The sequence below is a fragment of the Sceloporus occidentalis genome, unplaced genomic scaffold (assembly GCF_023333645.1).
Source record: "Sceloporus occidentalis isolate IW3139 unplaced genomic scaffold, rSceOcc1.0.p SCAF_1, whole genome shotgun sequence".
Taxonomy (NCBI): Eukaryota; Metazoa; Chordata; class Lepidosauria; order Squamata; family Phrynosomatidae; genus Sceloporus; species Sceloporus occidentalis.
In genome coordinates, this window is record NW_028316981.1 from 221,396,574 (window position 1) to 221,418,565 (window position 21,992).

Sequence of the window (21,992 nt, forward strand, 5' to 3'; positions counted from 1 at the left end):
GTTGCTCCATCCTCAATATGACACCCCTTTAAATACTTAAACAGGGCAATCATATCACCCCTTAACCGTCTCTTCTCCAGGTTAAACATACCAACTCCCTAAGTCTCTTCTTATAGGGCTTTATGGTTTCCAGTCCCATCACCACTTTGGTTGCCGCCTTCTGAACACGCTCCAGTTTGTCAACATCTTTTTAGAATTGTGGTGCCCAGAACTGGACACAGTATTCCATATGAGGCCTGACCAAAGCAGAGTAGAGTGGCACTGTTACTTCCTTTGATCTTTACAATATACTTCTATTGATGAAGCCTAGAATCAAATTGGCCTTTTAGCTGCCACATCATACTGTTGACTCATGGTCAACTTGTGGTCTACTAGGACTCCCAGATCCTTTTCACATGTAGTCTCTTTCAGCCGGGTGCCCTCCATCCTATATCTGTGGGGTTTTTTTTGTCCTAAGTGCAATACCTTACATTTCTCCCTGTAGAAGTTCAGTTTGTTAGTTTTGGCCCGTTTTCTAATCTATTAAGGTAATTTTGAATTTTGATCCTCTCCTCTGGGGTATTAGCTACTCCTCCTAATTTGGTATAATCTGCAAATTTGATGAGCATGCCCTGTATTCTTTTCTCCAAGTTGTTAATAAAGATGTTGGATAGCACTGGGCCCAGAACAAAACCCTGTGGCATCCCACTGGTCACTTCTCTCCAAAATGAAGAAGAGCCACTGTTGAGCACCCTTTGGGTTCGGCCAGTTCCTTTGGAGCTTGAACTGGGCAGATGACCACAATATAAGACATGCCACCTCTAACTGGTGCCGCAGAAAGAACTGGGTGGGTTTTACCAAGAGTAAAGCATCTGGTTGGGCCTATGCAGGAGGTGTGGGATAAATACCTGGTTCTGAGAATGGGACATCCTCTGTGGTGGATAAGGTGTCTTACCACTCACATCAACAATGTCCATGGGAGATAGAAGGTTCTGTAGACTGTTTAGATCTCTTGGATGTCTTTCTGACAGGGCCACCAAAGGCCATACCGGACAGTGTCTGCACGGGTGGCTGAGGACTCCACAGTGTTGTGTCTTCCTGTAGAAGCCTTCTCAGCTGTCTTTGAGAAATACCCTGAAAGCCTTGTCCGTGTGGTACAGGTGAGTCCCTGCCAATCCCACTCAGAGACTGCATTTCCATACTGCCATCTCTGCCCTCTCACCGTCCCTGTTTTGCTACTTCTGCATGAATTGGTTTATCCCTCATGCCACAACTATAGCATTTGTTTGGAATGTATTTTAAACATCTGCAGTGGCAGAACTTCCAGTGATGGGAGAGTGGTGTAGGAACTTGCTTCTTCCTGTGGCTTGCAGGAATTATGGGGTGGGGGGATAAAATAATGCAAACTTCCTTGGTTTCCTTAGGGATCAGCTGCATTTTCTCTGCAACATTTTCAAGGGAATTTGCTAATATTGGCTGATCCAGTGTGGAAATATGGGGCTCAGTTTTTCTGGTAATGTGAGAAATGCCTCCTTTCATCTGTGTCAAGGATGTGATGAAGAAGAATAGGAGGCTATTGGAGAGCAGGTCTTCTTGCTCTCTGTGTTATTCTTCTGTAACAAGTAACCTCAGATTTTGTTATTCTGGACAAAATAGCCGATAGACTTTAAAGCAAAGCCAGCTCTTTGAGGAACTAGTTATGATGGACTCAGGTGTACAAGAGATTTTTGTGGATATTGAAAGACTGGGGGAGAGGGGCTTTCCTTCTAGTGTTAAACATTTTAATGGGCATCAGTCATGCCCCTACTGCCATGCAAATCTCTGCTTACTGATTCAGCTCTAGATAATCTTCTGCTGTTGTTTCTTCCCATTTCAGATCATCATGGTGCGCCTACAGAGGGTCACCTTCTTGGCCTTGCACAATTATCTTGGTCTCACGAATGAGCTTTTCAGCCACGTGAGTTATTGGCCACATCTTTGTTGTGTTCAGTTCCACCCTTGAGAGAATCCCTCATCTTTTCTGTATCCTGTGGAAGCCTGTTTTCAACACTCTGGGTTTCCTGCAATTGTTAGAAGTAAATGGTCTCTGAGCATGTACAGAACACATTGTCCTTACTATCACATAAGGACTGAAGGCTGAAGGTGTGATTTCCAAACACTATTAGTCAGTATTAGTCTGTAACCTCGCTTCGATCCACCGGGAGAGGCGGGGAAACATAAATAAATTTTATTACTATTATTATTATTATTATTATTATTATTATTATTATTAGACGCTTGGGCAGACCATCCTCTTCTAAATTTAGAACTTGTCTGCCAGGGATTGAATGCACTGTACAATCTTCTTTTTTTCCTATTGCCAAAGTGTGCTTTAGCACTGCACACTGCTTTTGAAAAAAAAAAATACTGCTGAAAAGTGACTTTACATATTGTGTGCGTGTGTGTTTGTCATAAGAAAAATGCAACAAATTGGTTACAATACAGAGAAAAGGAGGGAGTGACAAAAAGAGAGGAACCTGAATTTGTATTCACACTTCAGCTTGCAAGTTACTGTTCTCAGTAAATGCTGTATTTGTTTCCTTTTAATTTCTGGTTTTATGTCATTGTTCCCCCCCTTCTTCCCCATTGCTATCAGACATTATAGGGAGAACAAATTACATTCATAAGGTTTTTTTAAAAAAACAACCTTTGGAATGAATTTTAAAGAACACTTTGACAATTCTTTTAAAATGCATTTATTTACTTATTTTTATTCGTGCCAGGCATATTTTTCTCACCAAATGACCTTACTTATAATAAGTCTTGTTTGTCTCTGTTTACAACCATGTATTTATTGTAATGTATATACTGTAATGTTACTTGTAAATTATAAGTTCTTATTATAACATCATCCTTGCCAGGGTGGTGTTGCTATATTTGGAAACTCTTGGTGAGAGAATTAATATTGTGAATACATATTCCCTTTGTACATTTTCCCTCTCCTGTAATATATCCTATATCCCTATGGGATAGTACTATATGTCAAATACCTTCATATGAAATTTTTATATGCAATGGAAATAAAAGCATGAGTTGATTCTGCCTAAAATAATAAATAAATGTAGAACTTGTCTGCATGATAAACATGGGTATGTTTCCTGTCCCCAGGAGATGCAGCCATTGCGCCTTTTCCCCCAGTCAAGCCACACCTCCCGCACCAGTCCCATCCGGCACAGCAAGCGGGTCATTAGTACCTCCTCCATTGAAGAAGTGAAGGATAGTGTTGGAAGGCAGCAGGATGCTTCTCCCAAGGACCAAGGTAAGAAATCTGTCCTGGGCTTTTCCATGGGAAGTCAGTAGTGTTCAGTTCTGCCATGGATGCCTGCCTTGGGAGGCACACATTCACTTTGCACTTCCACACCTTTGTCTCCCCTGTTCTGTCAAAGCCTGCTGTAGCTCCACATCAGCATCATTAGGGCTAAGGTTAATCAGCTTCTGAAGTTCCTGCTTTACCCAGATTATTGATTGCTGCCTATACTCAGCTAGCGTTTCAAGTATGTGTGGGTCAGGTAACTCCATGTTTACTGTGCCTTCTGAGTGACAGCATCTTAAATTTGCAGGTGACCCACTGAAACCAGGTTTACTAGAGCCATCTGCTGCCCCACCGTTAAGTCGTTGCATCTCCATGCCAGTTGACATCTCAGGTAGGTTTCTGTCTTGTCATTTTCTCCTTTTCCATAGTAATGGAATATTTGTGGTCTTTAGACCCTAGCCTTCATAGCTCTGGTGACCACTGAGCTCTTTTTTAAAATGCAGGAATCCAGAAGGGGCCCCGTTCAGACTTCGACATGGCCTACGAGCGAGGCCGCATCTCAGTATCTCTACAGGAGGACAGCTCTGTCTTTGCCAGGGTAGGTCCCTGCAGATAGGAGTGCCCTACTCAACCTCATTTATTGAACATGTTAGCCAGAATCCAAGAGACACCCAGGATTTCCAGAGGAGCTATTTGTGCTTGACATTTAGTTGTAGACTCTCAGTCAAACACCAGTAAGAGGGATAGAATTTGGACTGTCCTGATTTTTGGAAATGAGGGATGAGGTATTTTAAGGTGTTTTTAAAAAGTACCTTTCGTACAGGTAGGCTTCTGTTCCTTCTGCATGCTCTTCTCTTACTTTGTCCACCCCATCCTTGGCAGTCAGTGTCCCACGAGTCCCGTGATCGGAAGTCTGTGACGCTGGAGGAACAACCATCTGGGATCTACCACTACAACTACTGTGAGGATGACTCAGCAACTGGTGACTGCCCTTTTGGGCCCTACCAAGGCCGCCAGACAAGTGCCATTTTTGAAGCTGCCAAGCGGGAGCTGGTCAAGCTCATGAAAATTGAGGTAGAGGCTGCCCTCAGTGTTCCAGAAGATGGGATTCCTGGAGATCTGCCCCACTCAGTACACTTACACTCTTAACAGGAGTCAAAATAGAGAGGGTTGTTAAAGCAAAACAAGGGTTCTAATAGTCAGTGGATGGGCTGTGGGACCTACTATGCATGACTCTGGCTGTCATAGCCCTAAAACATTATTGCCACCACTCCCTTCCTCTTTCCACAGAATCCCTCTTTGCTGAATCATCGGGTATTACTGCACCATGCCAAGGCTGGTACTGTGATTGCCCGACAAGGAGATCAGGTAGGTATCATGGAAGACAATCAGTAAAGTAACATGGGACAGAGGGGAAGGGGTTCTAGGTATTGTAGGCAGCTTCTTCTCTCCAATAACTAAAAAAACCCAAAACACCAAACATAGAAAGTGGTAGAACAATTCATATAAACGCAAGCTAGAAAAGGAGTGAGAAATGTTCATGGTAGTGGTGCTTTTTGCAGAGAATGGCTGCCTCTGTCTATAGTCCCAGTTCAGTTCTTGATGCATGTGCCTTCTAGGAGGCAAAGTACCTACAGATTTCCTTTATCTCAATGCACACACATGTACTCTTTTATTCTCCAGGCTTCCCACCTTCCATTTCATTGTGACTTGCTTTAGGTAATTTGTCTTGCAAACACTTAATCATTTCCGAAATCTTTTTCAACTTCTCTCTGATGACAGACAATGTTGTGGAACAATAAGTGGACAGGCAGGTTTAAATGAAACATGATGAAAGGCTTTGTGGCTCTTCAGAGGAAGATGTCTGGGAAGAGGGGCTGTGGAGGCAGCCCAGAAGTGTTTGAATAGACATTTCGGGAGCAGATTTGTTTCAGGTGCTCCTAGGGCTGTTGACTGGATAACATAACAAAGGCAGGTGAAGGAAATTCCAGCCCCTGGCTCAGTGTGAGAAATTGAGGCCTCTGTCCTCACCTTTCCACAGCAACAGAGCTTTTTAAAAATCTCCATTCTCTGGATGCTGTCAAGAAGAGACTGACTAATCTTCCCAGTCTTCTACAAACTCCCATTCCCTTTGAAAAGCAACTTGCCTCACTGCAATTAGTGTCCATGGCTGTGTGTGCATCGCAAGAGTCATAGTTCAATAAATCCAAGCTTTGCTGGCTTCCGAACTATTTTCTTGGCTCTTTTCAAAATGTCTGCTCTTGAGCTCCCTGCATTCTTACATAACAATTGCTGCCAGCGTGGTTTCATAGTTTAGGAGGTGTTGCTTCAAAATGAATACACTAAATCTGGGCTATTTCTCCCTTGAAGCTTCCAGTCCTGTTGTAAGAAGCTAAGTTTTTGTGCCCCATGGAGAAAGTGCCAGCTTATGTAAATTCCTAGGGACCTAGGCCTTCTGCTTATCTTTGCCCCTCCCAGCCCTGAATCTCTTCCCTGTACTGGTGTTCTCTTGGCAGGATGTCAGCCTGCACTTTGTGCTTTGGGGTTGTCTGCATGTTTACCAGAGGATGATCGACAAAGCCGAAGATGTGTGCCTCTTCTTAACTCAGCCAGGTGAGATGGTGGGCCAGCTAGCCGTCCTCACTGGAGAGCCACTCATCTTCACCATCAAGGCCAACCGTGACTGTACTTTCCTCAAGATCTCGAAGTCTGACTTCTATGAGTGAGTGATATGAGGGTGTGCTCATGTGCATATACTTGTTTGCCACACAGTGACTAACACTTTGCCACACAGTGTCAGGGTTCATGGAATGGCCAATCACAACTCCATGGCCACTCTTTTTCCTCCTTACATCCCCAATATATGGAGTTTCCTATGTTCCAGTTTATATTTTTCTTTCATAAACTGATGGGAAACTAAAGTGTGAGGCTCTACCCAACTCCATTGAACCTCAGATGGCTTCACACGCTGTGCCTCCAAAACCTCTACCTTTTTTTAAAGTTATATTTAAAAATCAGAATGCCCCCTGTAACATTTAGGAGTCAATTTTGCAGTATTCCTGTTCCCCATTGTATTGTTTTTGGCCACAGAGAGACATTTTTCTAAAAAAAGACGTGAACTGGAAGTCTTTCCCTGGTTTCAAACAGCATGGGGGACATGAGGGTAAATTGATAAATTTTGTCCAAAAAAAACCCTGGGAATAGGGGTGTTGTAAAACCACACTTGGAGGGGGTTGCTTTCATCCTACAACCCATGCTTCCCTGCTACTCCCCCCCTCCACACACACACACTAATACCAAAACAACCATTGAATAATCAAACCTTTCCTATCTTAACCATGTTGGCTAATCTCTTTTAAAACAAGGAGAGTTGCTTGAAGTTAGTTAAAATTAGTGCTGCTTCTTGGACACCACTATATGTTCATACACACACACACACACACACACACAGAGTTTCCGACATGTAACAGCTCTTCTGGAAGCTGACAGTCGATTAATCAAGCCTTACACTGAGACAAGGCACTTTCTTCAGAGGCTCTAGTTCTGTCTACCCTCAGTGATGACAGTGCCTTTCCTTGGTGTCACTCAGAAGTATTTCCCAGCCCTGATATGGGAAATGCTTAAGACTTTCTATATGTGGCACAGCATAGGCTCTGCCTTCAGCCCATGTCTCCGTCTTATTCCAGGATTATGCGGGAACAGCCAAGTGTGGTCCTGAATGTAGCCCATACTGTGGCAGCTCGCATGTCTCCATTTGTGCGCCAGATGGATTTTGCTATTGACTGGATGGCTGTGGAGGCTGGACGAGCCCTTTACAGGTAAGGAAGAATAGCAACTTTTCCCAGTCCTGTCTGGAATTCGCCCTTTACCTTGCTAAAGTTTCTCTGCTTCATCTTAAGACTCAACAGGCTCTTAGCTTGTCTTCTGTACAAGTGAACAGTGGGTTCTTCTTGTTCCTGTAGCTACAGTTTGGTCACTTCAGTCAGAATGGGAAATAGAGGCAGACTCTTCAGCAATTGCACTCTTAAACAAAAAAAGAAAACATTTCCTTCCTCTGAAAATAGAGTGGACTGATGAGACATGTGCATACCCATTGTGTCATGACACTACCAGACAAACACTGTGTATTACCAGACCCAGGGGAAGGTTGATCAATTTCTCTTTCTCTTTCATGTTAACCCCAGGCAGGGAGACAAATCGGATTGCACATACATTGTATTGAATGGGCGGCTGCGCTCTGTGATCCAGAAGGGCAATGGCAAGAAGGAGTTGGTTGGAGAGTATGGGCGTGGGGACCTCATTGGAGTGGTGAGTAGGAGGATGGGAAGGAATCTGGCAAGAGCAGAGGACTAGACTGACCAGCACCCTTCATGGTTGACTTGGCTGACTATGGCATTACATGAAAGCTGGGTGCTTTTGGTCTCAGATGTTCTCTGTCCCTTCCCTCCCACACCCTTGCCTTAACACCCTTGCTGTTGGATTCACCAAGACTTCTAATTCTAGGCGACTTCAACATCCCACTCAAGACCAGTCTATTAAATCTTACAGGTGCGACTGGGGTGTTCATGGAATCCATGACAAACATGGGCCTATCCCAGTTGGTCAGCAGGCTTACTCATTGTGCAGGTCATACACTCGATGCAGTCTTTAGTACGGAACAGGAATACTCGTGGGTGGAGGTAACGAAAACCTCCCCATTGTCATGGACGGATCATTTCCTGATCAAGGCTGAACTCAGAGCCACTGTCCATCCCGTCGGGGGTGGAGGACCCATTAGAATGGTCCTCCCTCGAAGGCTGATGGAATCAATTGGATTCCAGAAATCCTTGGAGGTTTCATTGGTTGGTAATGCCAATGATTCTGTCGAAGCTTTGGTTAATACCTGGAATAACAATCTTATCAAGGCTATCGACACGATCACTCCCAAGCATCCTTGCCAGCCCACTTCAAACCACCAACCATGGCATACAGAAGAACTCAGAAAGATGAAGCGAGTTGGACAACGTCTAGAGCACGTCTGGCGAAAAACTTGACTCTTATCTGACAGGACTCTTCATAGGAATTTCCTTTGTTCCTACAGAGAGGCAATGCGTGCAGCGCAGAGAGCCTTCTCCTCTGCACGTATTGCATCTACAGAGTCTCGTCCAGTAGAGCTATTTAGGGTGAAGAGGGAACTGACACAGGTTCCACCCATGCGGAACCCTTTACGTAACCCGACAGTGGCCTGCTGCGATGCATATAACAACTACTTTGCAGATAAAATCTCTCAGATAAGAGCAGACTTGGACGCCGGAGTTACAACAGAATCAACTGATGAGGTGTCCAGCAACTTTGCTGATGTGGTTATACTGGATCAATTTCAATCTGTAAGTACAGATGACATGGACAAGCTCCTTGGTAAAGTGAAGAAAACAACTTGCCCTCTCAACCCTTGCCCTTCTTGGCTGGCCATCCAGGGGGGAGATGCCTTGAGGGTGTTCTTAAGGGTGTTCTCATCATCATTCCATCCTGTTTGAAGGAAGCGGCAGTTAGGCCACTCCTGAGAAAACCTTCCCTTGACCCCCTGGATATGAAGAACTACAGTCCAGTCTCTTTATTGCCATTTCTGAGCAAAGGTGATTGAGAGAGCGGTTGCTTTTCAACTCCAAGCTATCTTGGATGAAACCGATTAACTGGCTTTGGGATGGGAGTTGGAGTTGAGACTGCCATGGTTGCTCTGGCTGATGTTCTTCGCCTGAGCATCGACAGGGGTAATGTGGCCTTGTTGGTGTTACTGGACCTCTCAGCGGCTTTTGACACAATAGACCATGACATACTCTTGAGTCGCCTGGGAGGGCTAGCGATTGGAGACACTGCATTGCAGTGGTTCCATTCCTTCCTCTTAGGGAGATTCCAGGGAGATTCCAGAGGGTGATGCTTGGGGACAGTTGCTCTGTAAGGAAAGAGCTTAATTGTGGCATCCTACAAGGCGCCATCCTGTCACCAATACTTTTTAACATATACATGAAGCCTCTGGGAGAGATTATCCGGAGGCATGGGGCAGGATGTTAGTACAGTGATGACACCCAGATATATTTCTCTATGTCTCGGTCATCGGCGTTGACTTCAGATGGCGTCTCTCCTCTCAGTGACTGTTTTAATGCAGTAATGGACTGGATGAGGGAAAACAAATTGGAGCTGAATCCAGACAAAACGGAGGTACTTTATGGTATCGGCTCCAAACCCAGGTATTGGGATATGACCTCCAGTCCTGGAAGGGGTCACACTCCCCTCAAAGGACTGTGTTTGCAGTCTGGGGGTGCTCCTAGATCCATCGCTTCACATGACAAACCAGGTGAATGCGACGGTCAGAAGTGCCTGTTATCAGCTTTGGCTGATACACCAGCTGCGTCCTTTCCTGGAAGTCGGGGACCTTGAGACCGTAGTACATGCACTGGTAACCTCATGCCTTGATTTCTGTAATGCACTCTACATGGCGCTACCCTTGTGCTTGGTCCGGAAACTTCAATTAGTTCAAAACATGGCAGCCAGACTGGTCTCTGGTACATCCAGAAGAGACCATATAACACTGATCTTAAAATTACTTCACTGGATACCCATTAGTTTCTGGGCCCAGTACAAGGTGTTGGGTATCACCTTTAACGCCCTAAATGGCTTGGGTCCAACCTATATTCGGGACCGTCTCCTTCCATATAATCCTCCCCACACATTTAGATCCTCAAGGAGGAATTTGCTACAGCTTTATAAAACAAGGCTGTCCACGACCTCCCAAAGGACTTTCTCAGCTGTCACGCCCAGATTGTAGAATGGCCTGCTGGATGAGATCCGTCAAATTACCACCCTAAACAGCTTTAAAAAAACTATAAAGATGGCTCTCTTCTGACAGACCTTTCCTGAATAGTTTCTCTGGCCATCAGAAGAACTCTAAGATCTCCGACTGCACTTTAGTCACGGTCTATAGTTTGCTGTCTCTCTTTCTATATATATATAATTTATTTTATTTTTGTGTATTTTTTAAAAACTCTTACATCGTTTAATTGTATTTTAAAAGGGGGGATTGAGGGTTTTGGAATACATGTTTTTTTAATCTCTGTAAGCTGCCCTGATTGCATCTTGTAGAGGGGCTGGATATAAATAAATTTTATTATTATTATTATTATTATTATTATTATTATTAACAACTAGTTGCCTGCAGTGGTTGCATACCAAATACCTGTTTTTGAAATGCAGAGAAAATGGGGCTATTTGGAAGTAACACATGTGTGTGCTTATGGGGCTGGGGTTATTTCACATATTTTCGTGCGTTTGAGGGGCTTTCTGTGTGATTTTGGGACAAAAATTGCGTGAAAATCATGCTGATTTTTAAAAAGTGGTGTTGGGGGCCTTGAGAGAATAGTGATAAGTCTCAGGCCACAGTATACCAACCCCTCCACTAAAGGAGTGCATACACTCTCCGGGTGTGATATCCTTCAGGTAATTTAGTGGGTTGGGGGATCTCTCAGTATCCCTTCATTCACTGGAGAATGTGGGCCTAAATCCCTGATCATCATAAACAAGAGAAATCCCCCTCCAAGTCCATTTGTAATCTCCATATCCATTTGGTCTCTCAGATGTGATGTCCCCTTTAGCCTCACAAATTGTATCCTTCTTATGTAAGACCCTTTCTTTAGCCCTTTCTTGAGCAAACTCATATGGTGAACATCTCTGCTTTTGCCCTATCATAATATCCTAGATTATTCTTTTGTCTATGTTTGCCCCTTAATTAATTCTTCTCGTTTTTGCATTGACTTCTGAGGAGCTCCTCTCTTTCATGCTAATAAAATCCTTAGGTGAGGGTTAACTAATTTGACTCAACTATTGTATCTTCAGGTAGAAGCCCTGACCCGCCAAGTACGAGCCACCACCGTCCATGCTGTAAGGGACACAGAGCTGGCCAAGCTCCCAGAAGGCACCCTCAACAACATCAAACGGCGTTATCCTCAAGTGGGTTATCGGTAATTCTGTATTTGGATTATGTTTTGCATGTTGCATGTGCTGAAACAGTCGTCAAGGCCTTTTTCATATTTTAACTGTGCAGTGGGTTGAACACAGAGACTCCATAACTTGGAGTCTGTGTATTATTGGTACAAATATAATATAACTAGTGTAATAATTATATATGTTTAGGACATAGAAATGCTTAAGTAGAAAGGCCTTATAAATAGACATAAACACTCAATATAAAGACTTAAAAAGTGGTAAACAACATATTTAAACAGATGAGACTGCTTCATCCCTTACACTTCTGCCCAGTCTCTTTAATCTTTATGGGAGGCCCTTTTGGTGATGCTGAATGCTCCTCTGATCAATCTGGCAGCAGCTCAGAAAGCAGTACTTAGACATCTTGCCTTTACTTTTTGGAACACTTTGCGTGGAACTGAGGCAAATATTTTTGTCTCATGCTAATAATATTTGACACCTTCAAATATATTATCAAAAATATCTATCTTTGCATGAATTGGAACAGCTCCTAGCCTAATAAACAACAGTGTTCAAGCAAAGGTATGTTGCTGTCACAGATAGACGTCTGAGTTAAGGTCCCTTGGCAAGCCTGTTGGTATGGTGCAGCCTTTCAACTCCATGAAAATGAGGTCTGCCGACTCCACAGAAGAGGGCTACCATATAAAAAAGGTGTGGGAATAGCCTTCTAACTCTGCCTATTGGCATACTGTTATCTAGCTGCAAACTGCATTAACTATAAAGCTATGTGCTCACTAATGAAGTCTTTCACCTACTGACTGCAGAATTACACTGCAAGTTCAAACACATGAACACATTAAATAAGTAAAAATTAATTAATGCATTTTACAAGCAAGGTAACCACCAAGCACATATAGAATGCATGTCAACTTTCACTTGTCTACAAAAGAGAGATGGCTGTCACATACACACAGATTTACGTGCCTGCATATACATGCAAAATATATTTTATTTGTTTGTTCATTGCACATTGCTTTGGTAAATCTTTTAATAAACGATATATATTTTAAAAAGTAAATAAACCAAGTACATCACTAACATGCAATCATATTGTACGTAATGTACATACTGAAAGTGAAAGAGTACACTTCACTAATGTGATCTCATCCACTGCTGAATTGAATTATTTTCACAAATTTCAATCCATTAGCAGAGGTATGAATAAGGACAATGGCTTCAGAGTACACCACATATCTTACTAGAACAGTAATAAAGCACATATAAAAATGAATCTTTTCAAAGAGAGTTTTAAATGCTAGGAAACTGACATTGAGTAAACAGATTTATTGCTTTCACACATCAATGCTAACTGACCATTGCAGTTTTCAAAGAAGTAGCCATGTTAGTTTCTTGCAGCACAAAAAGGAGGAATGGGGGGGGGGAGATGAAATGTGGCATGACCTTTAAAACTAACTGGTTTTTATTTTTGCATGTTCTTTAGTGGCTAGAAACCCACTTTTTGGCTGTCTTAAATGTGCTATCATGTTTCCTCCCCCCCCCCTTTTCCTGCCTGCTTTTTATTCTACCTTTGCTGAAACTGGTCAAGGCTTTGGGGTCCTAAAGATGGTTCTGTATGTAAGTGATGTCTGTATGTTTCTCAAATACTAGCAATAACCTTTCTGTCTTTGACCAAGCTAAGTAGGATACAGGTTCTGCCTCTGTGACCTCTTGACTCGCCAATATGCTTATGCTTTATGCAGGTTGTCACCCGCCTGATCCATCTCCTGAGTCAGAAAATCCTGGGAAACCTGCAGCAGTTGCGTGGCCCTTTCACAGGTAGGAGTGGTGCTGCATGAGGCACAGAGCATCCCCCCTGTGCTACATTGAAGGTTCAAAGAATATTCCTGTGTGGGAGGGAAGAATGAGGCTGATATGGTATGCAGATTTCCCGACCAGTCAGGACTCCATACTTCAGTGAAGATTGTATCTGCTATGTAGGTTCTGGTCTTGGCATGACCTCCAGCTCAGAGTTGACCAATCCAGCTAGTAACCTCTCAACCGTGGCAGTTCTTCCTGTGTGTAATGATGTGCCCATGGCAGCCTTCACATTGGAACTAAAGCATGCCCTAAATGCTATTGGTGAGCTTGCCTTTTCTCTGTTTCTCTGTGTTACTTGGCTCTAGTTTCTTCAATTGTGACTAATTTTCATCTGGCTTTACAGGTCCAACACTGCTACTCACCAGTGACATCATACGGGCTCGACTTGGAGTTTCGGCATTGGACAGGTACTGTTGGTGTTTAAACGTGTGTACTCAAGGTCTTAGGCAGAACTATAATAATTGATATTGGCATTAGCATGAATGTGTATTGTAGAGGCACTGAGTGCTTCTCCCAGTATTGCCCAGGACTCTATTGCTTTCACCTGTTCCACGAATGTGCCCTTACTATGGAGCAACTTCCTAGCAACTCTTTTAATCTTCTCTGGAGGTGCACTGCTGCTTCTTTAAGTAGTGTGCCTGGAAAAGTGCAGTGGGTTGGGAAGTAGGATGTGAGTTTTACAGGACCACAAAGGATGAAAAAGAGAGAGATGCTAGGTTGCTTTTGGACTCTGTCCACCTTGCTTCCTCCACAGTTGAGTGTCAGTGAGTGAGGAGGTATGCCATGACAAAAATAGCTTCTCTTGTTCTTTCTCTTCAGCATCCATGAATACCGACTATCTGGCTGGCTGGCCCAGCAAGAGGATATCCATCGCATTGTGCTGTACCAGACTGATTACACCTTGACACCTTGGACAGTGCGCTGCATTCGCCAAGCTGACTGCATTCTCATTGTGGGCCTAGGGGACCAGGAGCCCACGCTGGGTGAGGTAAAGGGTTATTTCATAGTGGCCAGAGTGGGGTGGACCTGGAAAATGAGGCTCCCCTTGCAAGGAAAAGGGGACAAGGCTATTCCACAGCATGGGGCACAGAGAGCTGGACAGATGGCTTTAGTTGCTCCTGCCATACATTGGCCAGAGTGGGTATAGCTGTGTTAGTCTTTGATAAGTAATTGATTAATGGGGACATTTTTATTAGTTGATTGATGTTGATACTTGCTTTTTTCAGAGCCTGGAAAAGTTGCCTTTTTTGGACTCCAGCTCCAAGAATCCTCCCCATCCCATGCTGGCTGGAGCATTCTGGGAACTCTTGTCCCCAAATGTGTACATTTCCAAGTTAGGTTTTACTTGAAGTCCTTCCTGCCCATGTGACAGGCATGGATGACCAGCATTGTAATGGTCATAGGTTGTTGTCTTGTCTCTTGGGAATGGTGGTTACTGCTCATTGGGAAGAACTACAGAGAGGATTAAGGTGATAGTGAAGTGAAGGAAGGTTGCCAGCCTTGTGTGTGCTGTGATGGGCATGAAGTCAATGGGACCGACTTCTTCTTTGTCTTCCCCTTTCTATCCTTTACCCAGCTAGAGCAGATGCTGGAGAACACAGCCGTTCGTGCCCTGAAGCAACTTATCCTCCTGCACCGTGAGGACGGTCCCACTCCTGCCCGCACCGTAGAGTGGCTCAACATGCGCAGCTGGTGTTCAGGACATTTACACATCAAATGCCCACGTAGGGTCTTTTCCCGACGCAGCCCCAACAAACTGGTACCCAACAACTCTGCTCTGTGGTTTGGTTTTTCTTCACAGCTCCCCCTCCACCTGTCCTCATACACCCAGAAAGCCTGCTCCATAATCTCATCATTCTGCTTTAGCGGGCCAGATTTATTTGCCCTTCATGAAGATACTACTCCCTCTGAGGGGCAAAACATATTGCAGGAATAATCCAGTTTGAGACCACTCTAACTGTCTTGGCTCAGTACTAGAGAATTTCCCAGTAGATAAGACCCCCACATCCTGTAGTTTGGCTCTCACTCACTCCAGATAGGCAGGCAGTAAAAAGAGACCTTCTGATGACCCTACATGAGTGGAGCTAACCCTAGAAGGCCAGTCTTGTCCTGCCTATCACAACAGTGTTTACTGTTGCTCTGCAACTTCTTCACTACAACCACTCCAGTCCTTTTCCTTCTCTTCGTTTCTCTTGCTGCCTTGGAAGCATGAAGAAAAATTTACTATGGCAAGGGCTCCCAGGATTGGAGAAAGGTCTTGGCTTTGCTGATGACTCTCCCTCTCCTCCAAAGCTGCCACCTTTCATGGTGGGAGCACAGGGGATTTCTGCAAACAACTTTACAGTACATGGGAGCCGTGGGAACAGATGGTGAGTGGTATCCCCTCCATGTCTCTGTTTCTCCACATTACCTCCGCCCAGCGCATTCAGGACCAGGGATTAGGGAGGCAGCTGGCCAGAAGTTATGGAATCTTCCCTTCTCAGCATCTCTGCCCAGACCGTTTAGAGCCAGGGTTCAGGGCACATTACCTTTGAATTCTTATGAGATGATGTGGAAGGAGACAGAGGACTCCTCCTCTAGCATGTGCAGCCGCCATCTTGGCTGCATGGCTGTAAAGGAAGCTAGATAGGGCCCAGCAGGGGCTGAGGCTTCCAATTCTTTTTTTTTTTTTTTTTTGGCTGTCACAGATAATCCCACAAATAAAGCAGAAAATGCGCTTGCAAGAGGGACCATGCCCTTGCCAGAGGGACTATGGCCTCTGCCACCCACCTCTTTGGGAGAGCACATGGGTATAAATCCTCCATCCCCCCTCAAAAGGGGGGAGGGAAGAGAACACTTGTGGGAAGGATGAAGAGAGAGTTCCCTTTACCATCATCACCATCCTGATTGTGCCAGGCTGTACCAAATTGTGACACTCTTACTGAGAGCAGTTGGGGCTCTTGGCCTCTCCTTTCCATCAGAGATGGTCCCTTCTCAGGATTCAGACATATCTCAGGAAAATGGGGAGCCCTGTCCCACAGCAGCCCCCTCTGTGCCCTTCCCAGCTAACCTATGCAAATGGGAAGGGAGTTGAGGACCAAAGCAGCCCCTATATTCCAGACAGATTACTATAAAGCCTGCCTGAGATTGAGAGGGCTAAGCTTATCTACTGGAAATTGACATATCACAGGTAAGAGCCAATGTCCCTTTCTGGATACTGTAGTTTTGTGAGATATTTAGCCTTTTCTGTCAGCGAACTCTGGTGTCACAACAAACTACAGTTCCCAGAATTCCCTAACACTGAGCCAGGGCAGTTAAAGCGGACTAAAGATGGATTATTTCTGCACCGTGTTTTGGCCCAGAGGCTCTGCTTGACCTCACATCCTACATATCTGCCCTCCATGTTACCTTTCCCACTGGAGCACTGTCCCTGCTAACCCTACCACAATGTTGGCTTTTGGCTTTTTGGTTTGCACTTCTGTGGTGAAAGGTATGAAGGAACACAGGCCTAATTTTGTCAGGCTGTTGAGAACCCTACTGGGAAAGAAGAGCCAGATCTGCTTTTCAGACTTGTAGGGTAACCTTATGTCCTCTCTCTCCCCCCCCCCCTCCATTTCCACTGCCTCCTACAGAGGGAGATGTACGAGAAAGTCTTCGAGAAGAATGCTGATCGCCACAGTGACTTCTCCCGCCTGGCACGAGTCCTTACAGGCAACACGATTGCTTTGGTTCTAGGTGGCGGTGGGGCCAGGTAATTTGCTCTAAAATACTGGGAATCATAGAATCACAAAATTGTGGAGTTGGAAGAGCGGTCCAACCCCCCCACCATGCAAGAACACACAATCAAACACCCCCAACAGATGGCCATCCAGACTCTGTTTAAAAATCTCCAAAGAAGGGAGATTCCACCATTTTCTGAGGGAGTGTGTTCCACTGTTGAACAGCTCTAATTGTCAAGAAGTTCTTCCTAATGTTCAGCTGGAATCTCTTTTCCTATAGGAAACTTAGGGAATGTTTTTAGGAGTGGAAGCAGGGCTTCTATATGTTTTTCTGTATACCTGAACTGGAGAACCACCCCATCCACCCATAGACAAAGAGGAGTTTGGTTCTTTCTCTACCATGTTTTAAACCCCTAGACCTGAAGTGAGAGAAACAAATGCCATGTTCAGAATCTAGAAAAGTGGAAAATGTGCCTTCGACTTCACAGTGCCCCAGTTTCCTTGACTTAGTGGGAAGGAGAGACGAAATGTATTCCCCTTTGCTTTTGAACAGCTGAGGGTAAGGTAGGATAACATGCTGCACTGACATTTGATATCTGCTTTAGGCATGGGTCTTCCCTTCCTTGCAGGGGCTGTTCTCACATTGGTGTGATCAAGGCCATGGAAGAAGCTGGACTCCCTATTGACCTGATTGGAGGCACCTCCATTGGTTCCTTCATTGGTGCCCTATATGCTGAAGAGAGGAGTGCCGTGCGCACAAAGCAGCGAGCCAGGGAATGGGCCAAAGTGAGTATGTGTTGCAGTCCTGTGAACATTTACTAAGTGTAGTGGGACTTACTTCTGAACAGACATGTCCATTACTCCATTTATTCATTCGAGGCATTAATGTACTGCCTCTTGACCCACCAGGGCTCCTGAGGCAGTGCACGTTTGATAAAAACTCATTAAAACCATTAAATAAATAACTTTGTTGTTGTGCACCTTCAAGTCATTTACGACTTATGGCAACACTTTCACAATGTTTTCTTGGCAAGATTGGTTTCCAGGAGGTTTGCCTTCCGCTGAGGCTGAGAGCATAGGACATGGCCAAGGTTACTCAGTGGGTTTCATGGCTGAGCTGGGAATTGAACCCTGGTCTCCAAAGTCAAGTCAACTCAACATAGTCAGTTCAAACCACTGTGCCACTCAGGCTCTAAGAACAAATTTAAAACAGTCCAAATTCCTCTTTAAAAGTAATTCTAAAACCAGCCAAACGGTTTTAAAAACAGCCAGAGCAGAAACCTCTAATTTTAAGAGCCAAGGGCCATGTAAAATAGGAGTGTCTTCACTTAGCTTGGCCTTAGTCCTAGAGTCTAGACACTGAACTGTAGGGCATAAAAGAATTGGGTATGAGTGAATAAACTGGAGCTCTATCCAGACAAGCCTGAGTCAGTGCTGTTGATCAGTAGGAAGGCTAATCTGAGACTGGGATGACAGTCTGTTCTGGATGGTGTTGCACTCCCTCTGAAAGATCAGGTTTATAGCTTGGAGGTGATTTTAGACCCTGTGCTGCTCCTGGAAGGACAAGCGGATGCTGTGGAGAGGAGTGTCTTTATTCAGCTTCAGTTAGTATACCAGCTGTGCTTTTACCTATAGAGGATGCATCTAGTCAGAGAGGTTCATAATAATAATAATAATAAATAAATAGTTTATTTATATCCCGCCTTTCCAATTTTGATCAAAGCAGCGTACAGATTTAAGTAAAAATACATCAGGATAAAAGCAGTTCAACATTATCTAAAAACAGACATAATAGCAATAAAAACAACAAGTTCAGCTGAGTGGGGGAATCCATAAACATCACAAGGTCATCAGACCGAGGGGGTGATAAAAGAACATCTCATGGGGGAAAGGCTTGAGAAAAGAAGAAGGTCTTAAGGTTCTTCTTAAAAGTCTCTAAAGATGTGGTGGAGCGGAACTCATCTGGAAGATTATTCCACAACCTTGGGGCCGAGATGTAAAAGGCCCGTTGCGAGGTCCTAGCGTAACATGCAGTTGGGACCTCTAGCAGATTCTTCCCTGCTGACCTGAGTGAGCGGGGCGGATTATATGGGGAGAGGCGGTCCTCCAAGTACCCTGGCTTAATCACCTACTGATCAGATTACTGTTAAAGTATGTTCTTCTTCTTGTTATTTCTATCCCGCCTTTTCACTAGATTGGGCTTCAAAGTGGCTTACAGTGATTAAAAGGCATTGTTAAAAATCTATGAAAAACAAACATTAAAACACAATTAAAAATGAGGAAAAATTAAAACAGATTAAAACATATATCATTAGCACACACACCAGCACCATTGGCAATATCCAGCACATGGCGTAATTGTAATCGTCGGGGGGGGTGGGGGTGGGATATGGGAATGTATGTTTTAACTTCTAAGCCGCCCTGGTTGTGTTGCATAGAAATGGGATGTAATAAATTTTGTTATTATTATTATTATTATTATTATTAAAAGATTAAAACCAGGTTAAAACACATATCAACACACACACACACACACACACCATTAGCAATATCCAGCACACTGTTGTTTTTGTTGTTGTTCTTATCATTATCATTATTATAATATTTTTATATCCTATCTTTTCCCCTGATTGATATTCAGAGTGGCTTACAACAATTAAAAAGCATTGTTTAAAAAGCAATCAGAAAAAATTAAAACCAGGATAAAATATATATCATTAGCATGCACACACGCACCAGTGCCATTAGCAATATATCCACCACATTATGTTGCTGTTGTTATTGTTGTTGTTATTATATTTTTGTATCACCAGATTAGGATTCAAAGTGGCCTACGATGATTAAAAAGCATTGTTAAAAATTCACCAAAAACAAATGTTAAAACACAATTAAAAAGCAGAAAAAATTAAAACCAGGTTAAAACATAGTATCATTAGCACACACCACCACCAGTGCCATGAACAATATCCAGTACATTGTGTAAGATGGACTCTGCAACATCACTCATCAAACCACTGAGAAGGTCCTCTTCCATGTTCCCCCCAATTGGTCCTGTGAGGGTAAGATGAAGAGAAAGGCCTCCCCAGCAGATCTCCGAACATGGGCTGCTTCGTAAGGAAGAATATGATCCTTCAGATTACTTGCCCTTGGCAAGTGTTTGGAAGCTACAGCTAGTGGAAAGTGCAGCAGCTAGACTATTAGGTATATATTTTAAGAGACCTTATAGCCACACTGGCTTCTCCTTTGCTTCTGATGTCAATTCAAAATGCTGGTCGACCTATAAAGCCCTAAATGGCTTGGGGCCAGGAGAGCTGAAAGACTGTCTCCCATATGAGTACGCCCAAAATCTAAGATCGTCATGGGAGACCTTGTTATGTATCTCACCACCCTGTGAGGCTAGGCTAGTGGGTGCATGTGAGAGATCTTTCTTTCTAGCAGCACCTGACTGTGGAACTCCCTCCCCACATAAGTCAGGCTGACTCCATTGCTTTTTAGTTTCTGGAGGGCAATGAAGATAGAGTTACCATAAGTCCTGGAAAACCAGATAAATCCTAGATTGAAGGGACTAAAAATGTCCTGACTGGCTGGGTGGGTTGGTTGGTTGAAGCAGTAGATCCTGGATTTCTATAGTTTGTCCGAGACTTCAGTCTCCAATGTTTTCACTAAAATTTGGGTCTGAACTTGGGAAGCTCCTGTCTTATACCTCTGTTCCATCACACTTATTTTTCCCTCCCACAGAGCATGAATTCAGTGTTTGCAACAGTACTGGATCTCACCTACCCCATCACCTCCATGTTTTCTGGCTCTGCCTTCAATACCAGCATTCACAAGGTTTTCCAAGACAAGCAGATTGAGGTATGCCTCTGTTTGTGTCAGAGGAAGATTTATTTTCCCCAAAAGCATTTGTGCTCCAGACCGTTACAAACTAATGAAGCTCTGTATTTTTGGTCTAAACTGTCCAAAATGGACTGTGTTCAAATGTTAGAACTTGGAAAAGTTACTTTTTTGAACTATGGTTTCCAGTATGACACATCCAGCATGGCTAGTGGGTTCTGGGAATTATAATCCAAAACAGCCGCTTCCAAGCTCTGAGAACTTGAGATCTGCTGGTATACAATCCTTCATTCTCCAAAAGAACTGGCAAATGTAAATCAGACCCATTGGCAATAATCTTTGAGAACAGGAGAAGTCCCAGCAGACTGGAGGAGGGCAAATGTCCCCATCTTCAAAAAGGGGGGAAAAGAGGATCTCAACAATTATTGTCCTCAATACCTGGAAAGATTCTAGAGCAGATCATTTATTATTATTATATTTTATTTATTTTATTTTTATCCTGCCTTTCTCCCAAAATGGGACCCAAGGCGGCGAACATATAAACAGAGAGTCTGTGAACACCTAGAAGGCAATGCCATAATCACAAAAAGTCAACATGGGTTCCAGAGAAACAAGTCATGCCAGACAAATCTGATCTCTTTTTTTAATAAAATTACCAGCTTGGTAGATGAAGGGAATGCTGTGGATATAGCATATCTTGATTTCAGTAAGGCCTTTGACAAGGTTCCCCATGACATTCTTGCAAACAAGCTTGTAAAATGTGGGCTACACAAGGCGACTGTTACATGGATTTGTAATTGGTTGTTCGGCCGAACCCAAAGGGTGCTCAACAGTGGTTCCATTTCATCCTGGAGAGGAGTGACCAGTGGAATGCCACAGGATTCTGTCCTGGGCCCAGTGCTATTCAACATCTTTATCAATGACTTGGATGACAGAATTAGGGGCATACTTATCAAGTTTGCAGATGACACCAAATTAGGAGAAATAGCTAATACCCCAGAGGGCAGAATCAAAATTCAAAATGATCTGAATAGACTAGAAAGCTGGGCCAAAGCTAACAAAATGATATTCAACACAGAAAAATGTAAAGTACTGCACTTAGGGCGGAAAAATGAAATGCAGAGATATAAGATGGGGGACACCTGACTGAACGAGACTACGTGTGAAAGGGATCTAGGAGTCCAAGTAGACCACAAGTTGAACATGAGTTAACAGTGTGATGCGGCAGCTAAAAAGGCCAATGCAGTTTTAGGCTGCATCAGTAGAAGTGCAGTGTCTAGATCAAGTGAAGTAATAGTGCCACTCTATTCTGCTTTGGTCAGGCCCCACCTGGAATACTTTGTTCAGTTCTG

General features: G+C 43.8%; 1 protein-coding gene across 4 annotated transcripts in view; it reads left to right on the forward strand.

The window, feature by feature from the left end:
• Nucleotides 1-21,992, forward strand: part of LOC149323507 (patatin-like phospholipase domain-containing protein 6) — a 101,645-nt gene that overhangs the window by 45,227 nt on the left and 34,426 nt on the right. For all 4 annotated transcript variants that reach the window (XM_089489084.1, XM_089489086.1, XM_089489085.1 and 1 more), the window contains exons 9-27: nt 1,011-1,139; nt 1,856-1,936; nt 3,127-3,277; nt 3,579-3,662; nt 3,775-3,869; nt 4,154-4,345; nt 4,562-4,639; nt 5,788-5,993; nt 6,958-7,089; nt 7,456-7,579; nt 11,141-11,254; nt 12,991-13,066; nt 13,229-13,369; nt 13,452-13,515; nt 13,928-14,096; nt 14,685-14,867; nt 16,720-16,838; nt 17,436-17,592; nt 20,545-20,661. In XM_089489084.1, coding sequence (XP_089345210.1) covers nt 1,011-1,139; nt 1,856-1,936; nt 3,127-3,277; nt 3,579-3,662; nt 3,775-3,869; nt 4,154-4,345; nt 4,562-4,639; nt 5,788-5,993; nt 6,958-7,089; nt 7,456-7,579; nt 11,141-11,254; nt 12,991-13,066; nt 13,229-13,369; nt 13,452-13,515; nt 13,928-14,096; nt 14,685-14,867; nt 16,720-16,838; nt 17,436-17,592; nt 20,545-20,661 — 2,412 coding nt within the window. The remainder of the gene's footprint in view (nt 1-1,010; nt 1,140-1,855; nt 1,937-3,126; nt 3,278-3,578; nt 3,663-3,774; nt 3,870-4,153; nt 4,346-4,561; nt 4,640-5,787; nt 5,994-6,957; nt 7,090-7,455; nt 7,580-11,140; nt 11,255-12,990; nt 13,067-13,228; nt 13,370-13,451; nt 13,516-13,927; nt 14,097-14,684; nt 14,868-16,719; nt 16,839-17,435; nt 17,593-20,544; nt 20,662-21,992) is intronic.